The sequence below is a fragment of the Phycodurus eques genome, chromosome 9, assembly GCF_024500275.1.
Source record: "Phycodurus eques isolate BA_2022a chromosome 9, UOR_Pequ_1.1, whole genome shotgun sequence".
NCBI lineage: Eukaryota > Metazoa > Chordata > Actinopteri > Syngnathiformes > Syngnathidae > Phycodurus > Phycodurus eques.
In genome coordinates this window covers 17,358,876-17,369,462 of record NC_084533.1, presented here as the reverse complement: position 1 = coordinate 17,369,462, position 10,587 = coordinate 17,358,876, and the positions used below count along the sequence as shown (strand labels likewise).

Below are 10,587 nucleotides of genomic sequence, written 5' to 3'. Positions count from 1 at the left end.
TGTTATCTGCTACAAATGTCAGTTACACTCCAAATCAATCGCTTGAGTTCTTTGACATAAAAAATAAATAAATCAAACAATACCCTAAAATATAGAGGCCAAGAAATCACTTATCGAAATGTATGTATTTACAGGGATTATTAAATTACTGGGGGTTACTCATCCTGTTGGTTATCTTATATTCTATCTGCTTGTTCATGGCAGTATTTTAGGCTGTAATGTATTCTTCTGTTTTTTGTGAATGTAATCAAGGACCATCTGTGTTTTCTGTACCACCTGTGACTAAATTCCTTGTGCCATTTACATTACATTTTCTTCAAGTCACGAATGCCATTTGATGTTATATTGTCCAAAATATATAATATACAAATACATACATCTCATATATGGGCTGAACATCACACAATGAGTCTTGTCTTTGCCCCATAAGAGGATGAATATTGATGACAAAGAGGAAGACTGACTAAGCTCCTGGTCATTCTCTCTCTCTCTCTCTCTCCTTTGTAACTCTCCCTCCTCCCTCCCTTTTATACCCACACCCTGGATACAGGCACTCGTGCACACACTGGCAGATACACTCAAGCTCCCTTCTCAAGCGCTGTAACACTACCCGTCCTTACTCTCCTTTCCGCCGGTGGATTTGAGCCCACAATTCACGTGGAACATCGGTAAGAATGTGCATTGTGTTTTCCAGCATCTTTCTCATGTCTGTGTGCCTGTGTGAGTCTTTTTGGTTGCTTGCTGCTGGGAGTCAGACAAAGGATAGGGGTGTGGCTGGAGCACCGGAGGCAGCCTGCTGATGGCAGCAAAGGGAAGATGTGCAAAGGAATGGCTGTACACATGGGGATGAAGTAACAATGGGGCTTATTGTTTGGGTAATTAGTTAATTAAACTGAGAAACGTGCTCTGATAAGTGCTCGGCAGAGGTGGGTGTAGCTATCATTTGAGGCCATGATCCAGTTGACTTTGACACTAACGATTAAAACATCTGTTCTTATTAATAGACCAATTTCTACTTGGTTGGTCTACTGTGTGGCAGCCTTAAGGAGCTTTCTGACAGTGCAGCAGGGTGAGAACAGGCGTGACTGGGCCAAAGGACACGTTGTCAGACCTGAGGCTAGGTCAGGAAAATGACTGCAGTGGAACACCATGAGCCTGCAGGTGTGGATGCGGAGGGACAGAACAAAGACTTCGGCCTCATAGAAGGAAAAACAGAGACAAAGGAAAGATTAGACAGTTGGGTAAAACTATTTGCACATGAAGAGGGCATGCATCCGGATGGAAACAGCTTCCACTCATCCATGTGGACATGTTAGCTTGGACAAAGCCACTCCTTTCGCATGTAACCACTTCAGATGCTCATATTAAAATGATTCAAAGTCACTGATGAATTTGGCAGTTCTTGCGATAACCTTTAAAAGCAATATTCCATTTGGGAAGATAAAACATGATTTTGATATTTGACAGAACACTTTGACAGTGAAATGGTTAGATGATTTTTTTTCTTTTGTCTCACAGTCAAAATGTCTGACAAGCCTGATATGACTGAGATTTCCCGTTTTGACAAGACAAAGCTGAAGAAGACCGAGACAAAAGAAAAAAATCCGCTGCCCACCAAAGAGAGTGAGTCTTCTCATCAATTATTCTCTGAAACAACCTGTGTCATAGTTTCTGTTCACTGTACCCAATGCTGTCAAAATGCACATTTGAAAATAATGAACTGAATGCACTCTCTCATGCCATTTTTCTGCCCCTTTTTCAGCTATTGAGCAAGAGAGGAAAGGAGATGCCACACCTTGACTGCGAAGCACACGAAGAAAAGAAGCTGGGATGCCACAGCAAAATGCACTTTCTTTTAATTACTACACTCCTCTAATATTCTACTTTTGTCTTCAACAAGGGTGCTTTTGAGCTCCCCGGGGTTTTGTCCCCACATGGGGCAGGGTTCTCTTTATCACTTTATCACAAGGGTTAGCCTGGTTGCTTGTCTCACTCTGTTAGCATGTAGCTAACAGCTCGCTAATATTGCCAAAACTGGGGAGTGGTGTTGTGATGTAGCATCAGGAGGCAGGCAACCAGACTATGGGGGGCTGGGCAGGTTGGGGTCTCCTAAAAAAAGGCCAACCTTTGGCACCAAACCATCTAGGTCCTAGGATGTTTTCTTGATATTTTTTTTACTTTTCATTTTGAAATAAATATCAAGATGTGGAACCTAATGATCATTTTGTCGGTTTCCTTTATATCAAGACGCAAGAAAAAAGAATACTGGGTCAGGCAGGAAACACCCACATTAAGAAAAATAAGCTCATAATAATTGATTAGATAATACACTCACTGAACACATCATCATCATCATCAACATCTGTATAATTAAATGAGAACCTGTACAAGAGATTACTGGGTCTTTGCATAATAACAAATGGCTGTTTTTAACTGATACAGTATAAAGTTTATTCATTCATTCATTTTCCGTACCGCTTATCCTCACTAGGGTCACGGGCATGCTTGAGCCTATCCCAGCTGACTCTGGGCAAGAGGCGGGGTACACACTGAACTGGTCGCCAGCCAATCGTAGGGCACGTATAAACAAACAACCATTCGCACTCACATTCACACTTACGGGCAATTTAGAGTCTTCAATTAACCTACCACGCATGTTTTTGGGATGTGGGAGGAAACCGGCGTATCTGGCGAAAACCCACGCAGGCACGGGGAGAACATGCAAACTCCACAGAGGCGAGGCCGGATTTGAACCCGGGTCCTCAGAATTGTGAGGTAGACGTGCTAATCAGTTATCCACCGTGCCTCAGTATGAAGTTAATTATTATAATTAAGACTCTTTGCTAAGAGTTTCAGGTAACCCTTTTAGCTACTTGTGAGCAAAAAAATATTAAAAACGTCTCTCACTGTGATGCTTAGACTCTCTAAAAATAATGATGATAAACACACATAAAATAAATAATACCACTTTGATAGTCAATACTGAGCATTAATGTTTTTTTGTTCTTGATATACTGTAGCTATTGTATTAAATAAGTTACAGTACAACTAGTTTTTGAGGAGAGGTGTCATTCCCTTTAAATTATACCTCATTTTCAACAGTGACTATATGTCATACTGTTCAACTCAAATATCATTCACAAAGGAAGCATATACAGTACAGTATATGAAATAAAGTAAATACTGTATATACCATACATTTTAATGTTAATTGACATTTGGATTTAATACATTTGGGGTTTTCAACATGTAATTTTTGTGGTAATAAATGTCGCAGCCACCGGCATCATCGAGTAAATGTGTATAGAAACACTAATTCTAAGGCTGTCAGATAGCATACAAATTCGTAGACACTGTAATTACTGTATAACTCCCGGCAGCCACCTTGTTGACGGGTGCTTGCTGGTAGGGAACCTAGCCATTGGGATAAATGCAATTGGCTAAGAGGGAATTGGTTGCCATCAATGACAAGACTCAAAACATTTACATTACAGTTCTTCATTTATTTAGGTAAGATGTTTTTTTTTGTTTTAACATGTAAGTACAACAAATTTTAATTGAATCATTTAAGTAGACTTGTTCTATTTTCCTATAGTTGAACAAAGTTTTAAACATCCCATATTTTACCAAACCAACTTTTTCTTGTATTTTAGATGTTATATTGGCTCTATGGTGCCTCAGTAAACATGTGAAATATGATTCAAAATTATCCACGCATTCCTGAGTTACAGATGTTTTTCTGCCGAGAGACCTGAAATCAGGTAATTTTAATTTCTAGAGCTTATCTACATCACTAGCAAAGCTCTCCGCCTACCTCTCCGCCCCCGAGCCAGCGCTGTCAACATAAAAAACACGTGTGCTCTCAAAAGCAGTAAGGGTTGAGTCTTCTAAACGGAGACAACTAATCAGAAGAAAGAAGGCGGTCTTAACCAAATATGGACAAAGCTGTTACAAAACTGGGTCAAGCAGAAGTAGCTGTCAGAGGGGCCATTTCTGGACACTAGTAAGACAAAACACTTTTATACTAAGTCCATGTTAGAGAGTCACTCTATAGATGTCTAAATAGCTCAAATATGGGACCTTTAATGTTAAAACTGATGTTTCACTGTCTTATAATAATATCAACTGGCCTACTACGCCTGTATTTTAATGTTGCTCATTATGGTGGTACTCGGAGAGCTAAGTGAAGTATTTCTTCAGGTGGTACTTGATGTAAAAAGTTTGAAAACCACTACTCTAGTGGCTCCATTTCTCTCACCTTATGTCACTATAAATCCCCCACCATGACATCCAGGACAGCCTAATTTGCCCAAAAAGTCTGTTTCATTTACATTACATAGTTGGTTTCCTACTTTCTTTATATTCGTGTAGAGATTGAGATTATACAATATAATAATTATTATTAGATAAAATATATAATAATAATAATAATAATATATAAATGAAATGCTGAAACAAGTATTTTAATTATATAATAATATAATGAAAACATACCACTAATAGTACGACCAATCAATAACAATAATAAAAAAAATAGTAAAAGTAATCATTATCATCAGCAGCAGCATGAGAGGGAGAATTAGAGATTGAAGACAAATGGAATGTTAGAGTATAATAATGTAAAAATATTAAACCACTGATTGTCCAGGTGGTGTGTTGGCTCGGATGGTGGCGAATGATGCCAGCCAGTCTGATCTGGCAGACCCAAATGTATCGTGAGTGTCTACTGGGAACGTCTGGCAGAGTCCCGTCAGAAGGAGGTTCAACTCCCACCTTCGGCAGAACTTCGCCCACGTCCCGGTGGAGGCGGGCCACATTGAGCCCTCGTGGACCATGTTCTGCGCCTCCATTATCGAGGTGGCCGACCGAGGCTGTGGCCGTAAGGTGGTTGATGCCTGTCGTCGCGGCAATCCCCGAACCCATTGGTGGAGACAAGACGTAAGGGGTGACGTCAAGCTGAATAAGGAGTCTTATCGGGCCTTTTTGGCCTGTAGGACTCTGGAGGCGGATGATGGGTACCGGCTAGACAAGTGGAATACGGCTTTCGTGGTCACTGAGGCAAAAACTCGGGCGTGGGAGGAGTTTGGTGAGGCCATAGAAAAAAACCTCTAAACAGTTTTGTTACGTTTGTACGATCAGTGTCAGAGTTTGCCGTGCATTGCCAGCAATAAGTCGAACACATTTCCAGTGAGAGTTGGATTCCACCGAGGCTGCCCTTTCGCACCAATTCTGTTGATTACCTTTATGGACAGAATTTCTATGCACAACCGAGGTCTTGAGGGGGTTCGGTTTGGTGGCTTCAGCATTGCGTCTCTGCTTCAAGCTGTGACCTTCAACTCTCACTGGAGCAGTTCGCAGCCAACTGTGAAGCAGCTGAGATGAAAATCAGCACCTCCAAAGCTGAGGCCATGGTCCCCAGTCAGAAAAGGGTGGCGTGCCCTCTCCCCAAGTAGAGGAGTTAAAGTATCTTGGGGTCTTGTTCACGAGTGAGGAAAGAATGGAGCGGGAGATCAACAGGAAGAGCGGTGCAGACGTGATGCAGACTCTATCAGTATGTCGTGGTGAAGAAAGAGCTGAGCCAAAAGGCAAAACTCTCTATTTACCGGTCGCCCTATGTTCCTACCTTCACCTATGACCCACAGCTTGTGACCGAAAGAACAAGATCGCAGATACAAGCGGTCGAAATGTGTTTCCTCCGCAAGGTGTATGGCCTCTCCCTTAGAGATAGGGTGAAAAGCTCTGTCATCCAGGAGGAGCTCAGAGTAGAGCCGCTGCTCCTCCGCATCGAGAGGAGCCAAATAAGATGGCTCGGGCATCTGGATAGGATGCCCCCCGGACGCCTCCCTGGTGAGGTGTTCTGGGAACGTCCCACCGGGAAGAGCCCCTGGGCACGACACAGGACACACTGGAGAGACTGTTTCCCAGCTGGCCTGGGAACGCCTCGGGATCCACCCGGAAGAGCTGGACGAAGTGGCTAGGGAGAGGTAAGTCTGGGCTTCCCTGCTTAAGCTGTTGCCCCTGCGACCCGTTCTCGGATAAGCAGAAGAAAATGGATGGATGGATGATTGTCCTTATATTGCAGCAACACCAATAAAAACAACTAATTCATTACAATTTTAATATACTACCACAAATAATAATAATCAGTTGGGCTCACTTTGCCAATACATTTTGCGCATATAAAAAAGAAACACTACTCATATAATAATAATAAGAAGAAGAAGAAGAAGAAAAGAGAAATGAGAAGAAGAACAAGACATACAAATAACACAAAATACAATAAACACAAATAATAGAAATTAAATGCTAAGTATCAAAGACATAGTAAAATAATAACAATGGATTGTCCTATACTGCTACAACAACATCCATCCATCCATCCATTTTTTGAGCCGCTTCTCCTCACTAGGGTCGCGGGCGTGCTGGAGCCTATCCCAGCTGTCATCGGGCAGGAGGCGGGGTACACCCTGAACTGGTTGCCAGCCAATCGCAGGGCACATAGAAACAAACAACCATTCGCACTCACAGTCATGCCTATGGGCACTTTAGAGTCTCCAATTAATGCATGTTTTTGGGATGTGGGAGGAAACCGGAGTGCCCGGAGAAAACCCACGCAGGCACGGGGAGAACATGCAAACTCCACACAGGCGGGGCCGGGGATTGAACCCGGGTCCTCAGAACTGTGAGGCTGTAACCAGTCGGCCACCGTGCCGCCGCTACAACAACAACAACAACAACAACAATATATATATATATATATTTTTTTTTTTTAAATGATAACAATATTTATACCGGTATACTGCTGTGTTTGGACCCATTTGCAAATAGATCTTTGAACAGAAAAACTATATAATAATAATCAGTTGGACTCACTTTGCCAATACATTTTGAGCATATAAAAAGAAACACTACTCATATAATAAATAATAATAATAATAATAACAATAATAATATTAACAATAAGAAGAAGAAGAAAAAAGGAAGAAAAAGAAGAACAAAATAACACAAAACACAATAAATACAAATAATAGAAATGCTAAGTATCAAAGAAAAAAATAAAATAATAACAATGCATTGTTCTATACTGCTACAACAATAATATATATATATATATATATATATATATTAAATAACAACAACATTTATACCGGTATACCTCTGTGTTTGGATCCATTTGCAAATAGATCTTTGCACAGGAAAACTATGTAATAATAATAATAATAATAATTCATAAAGTTATTGTACATGAGACGACACGCTATCGTTGTATTATTGTTAGTAGTATTATAATAATTATTCTCAGAAGTAATTGTGGGTTGTGTCAAGTAATATATAGACGGGTGGTTCCAAACTGAACCCACCAAGGCGAATGTCACATATTGCCCACGTGATCTATCAGTTTCGATGCCACGCATAGTAAGTACGACGCCCATGTATTTAGACCATTGTTCGCACGTTAATAGCCCATTAAAATTGTTAAGAGCTCCCTTAGTTAGACATATTACGACGGGTGGAATTGAATTAGCCGGTATTATATCCTATCTGGGTTCGGAGTGGTCCTGTAGTTTCAGTCATATTGCAGGATAATTGTTGCGGGCGATGTCTAATTGTAGGGATTATCCTCACCCACTCCTCTCCTCTATTGTGCTGATGTTCTCGCCCAGTCGTCCGTGCATTGTCCTACATGCTGAGTAAATTGTTGCTGTAGGGGATTTTGAGTGGTTTATTTGGAGATTTGGACATGTGGAGTCAAATGTGTTTCAAACTACGTTAATCACTAACTGGGCAAGGTCTCGCAGGCCGAATCACGCAAAGAAATGACAGAAACTCACGTGATGAATGTTGATGATTGCTGCGATTATGGGTTAAATCGCGCAAATAATCAGCAGAAGTGATCCGACGACTGACAATTCGAAATATATGTTGAGCGACGTGGATGGGTAAAAGTATTGTATGATTGGAGCTCACCCGGCATGTTGGCGCATTAACGCGCTCATGGATTTATACCCTTGTAAATTCCAGACTGTTTTCACACCAGGTTGTTTCTGAAGGAAACATCTATTATCCTATTATCACCACGATGCCAATGTCGGCGATGTGTGAAGAAGTATTTACATGACTATATGGGCTCAGCTCCTGCAAGACTTTATGGCTTTGTCGTCACCGTGTGCCCTGTGGGACACTGGTGCCATTTCCCAAACATGAAAATCCACATGATACTTGCGGGCAAGAAATCTAGCATCTATAGTTTGCAATTTTACCAGCTTTCAGAAATGATGAAATTAAAAATATAGCCGTTTGCGAGGGATCTGTTAGAGGAGGTAGTTTTAATGCGGGATTATAAAGTAATTGCATGTTGTCACTTGCTGGGAAAGGGTGACCAGCGCGATGCAGGTGAATGAATGAGGGGCTGTTCAAGTGTCTGCGTCCTCTCTTTGAAGTGCATTTATGCGAGGACGGCTCCTATTTGTCTACAGGACGGGACGATCACCGCAGTCTTTTTCACAGTGGAGCGTTAGCTGTTTGACAAATCTGTCATTCAAAGGCGCCACCACCATATAAATATCATCAGCGTAGAGGGGGTACACCTTCAGTAGGCCTCGTCTCTTTTTGCTACTCACATCTGGGAGTCCAATAAACAGGATTTTGTCAGCACTACAGGCATGGGAGCTTGGACGCTGCTTGCTGTGATGGTTCTCTACACGAGTTGTATTTTACAGTCTGCATCCACTTGGTCTGTCGATCATACTTTTTGCATGGATTTAATGTTAACATTGTGTTTGCTGTTGTCTGACTGAATTTCGACAAAATTGTTTATTCTGCTCTGTGTTCTTCTAGGACGGTGAATAATTTCCTCATGACTGGACCAAAGGTAAATCACATCTTGATTTGTGTACATTCAATTAAGAACTTTTAACAAATGACATTGTCTCTCTCCTGAGGCTTTTCTTACCTATGCTGGCAGCGTGCAAGTGGGTGCACAAAGTGGAATACAAGAGTGCAAACACCAGTTTACTTGGGACAGATGGAACTGTCCACAGAGTACGCTTCAGCTATCCACACATAACGGCCATCGAAGTGGTAAGAAATGATGCTTTTTATTCATCAAGTCGAACAAGCATTGCACAACCACGAAGACATCGAACAGGGCTGCAAAAAATCTAAATAAAAATAAATAAATAAAAAACAAACAAAAAAGTCACATCCTGCCACCTCGCTCTTAGCTTATTTAATCAATATAATTACACACACTAACAGTCCTGAAAAGAAACAGTCACATTTACAACATTCTCACAGTAAGTCTCCCTGATGTGGAACTTTATTGTATTTTAAACACTCATTACACTGGACTGTGTTGTATTTTATGCACACATTACGCATAGGGTAATCACACATAAGGTGACTGCAAAGTCTTATTTTGGTGTTGCTTCTCTATAGGACTTCTTGTAGCTACAAGAGAGACATCCTTTGTCCATGCCATCAGTGCTGCAGGAGTGATGTATACACTCACTAAGAACTGTAGCATGGGAGACTTCGACAACTGCGGTTGTGATGACTCCAAAATAGGACAGTCAGGTATGATGCATGCGTTTTCTTTTCACTGTCAGATCTAATTATTGCAAAATAAACTTGTTTTTGTCTTTATGGTATAATACGATTTTTTTTAATCTCCAGGTGGCAGAGGGTGGATTTGGGGAGGCTGCAGTGATAATGTGGCATTTGGAGAGAAGATTTCCAAACTGTTTGTGGACGCATTGGAAGATGGTCATGACTCTCGTGCTGCGGTCAACCTGCATAACAACGAGGCTGGGAGACTAGTAAGGCATTCAATTATGACATCAGAATAATAAACATAGGCCAGTGGCAAAACGATTCTATTTATGGTTTCAATGTAGTTTATAATAATAATTTATTGTATTGATAATTTTACTTTATTTATAAAATAATAATAATTATTTTCCTGTTTTTTAACTAATGCTGTTTTTTTTTGTGGTTTTTTTTTGTCTTTCACAGGCAATTAAAGCTACAATGAGGCGAGCCTGCAAGTGCCATGGTGTGTCTGGAAGCTGCAGCATCCAAACATGTTGGATGCAGCTGGCCGACTTCAGAGAGGTGGGCACCTATCTGAAAATTAAGCATTCCCAAGCCAGGAAGCTGGAAGTGGACAAGAGGCCGATGAGGGCTGGCAACAGCGCAGACAACAGAGGCGCCATTAAACACGCCTTCCGCAACATCCCGCAGACGGAGCTCATTTTCTTTGAGGAGTCCCCGGACTACTGCGTCAAGAACCAGAGTTTAGGTTTCAAGGGCTCCGAGGGACGAGAGTGCCTGAAGGGGGACAAGAGTTTGCCGCAGTGGGAAAGAAAGAGCTGTCGCAGGCTGTGCTACGAATGCGGCCTCCGAGTGTTGGAGAAGCACACTGAAGTTGTCAGCAGCTGCAACTGCAAATTCCACTGGTGTTGCACGGTTAAATGTGACAAATGCACAGAGGTTGTTACGAAATACTACTGTGCACGCAGAGGCAGTGCCAGAAAAACACACAACAAAGCAAAACGAAAGCACCGTGCGCGTGGACACTGATTGACT

The 10,587-nt window shown here is 41.5% G+C and overlaps 2 protein-coding genes across 2 annotated transcripts; both read left to right on the top strand.

The window, feature by feature from the left end:
- The first annotated feature begins 552 nt into the window (after positions 1 to 552).
- Positions 553 to 2,207, top strand: tmsb2 (thymosin beta 2). The gene is made up of 3 exons (XM_061686018.1): positions 553 to 668; positions 1,519 to 1,623; positions 1,763 to 2,207. The coding sequence occupies exons 2-3, from the start codon at positions 1,524 to 1,526 to the stop codon at positions 1,798 to 1,800; spliced, it is 138 nt and encodes a 45-aa protein (XP_061542002.1). The 5' UTR covers positions 553 to 668; positions 1,519 to 1,523; the 3' UTR covers positions 1,801 to 2,207.
- A 6,456-nt stretch (positions 2,208 to 8,663) lies between these two features.
- On the top strand, positions 8,664 to 10,581 carry LOC133407745 (protein Wnt-8a-like). The gene is made up of 6 exons (XM_061685942.1): positions 8,664 to 8,734; positions 8,839 to 8,872; positions 8,943 to 9,081; positions 9,451 to 9,576; positions 9,676 to 9,818; positions 10,015 to 10,581. The coding sequence occupies exons 1-6, from the start codon at positions 8,664 to 8,666 to the stop codon at positions 10,579 to 10,581; spliced, it is 1,080 nt and encodes a 359-aa protein (XP_061541926.1).
- Positions 10,582 to 10,587: the final 6 nt, after the last annotated feature.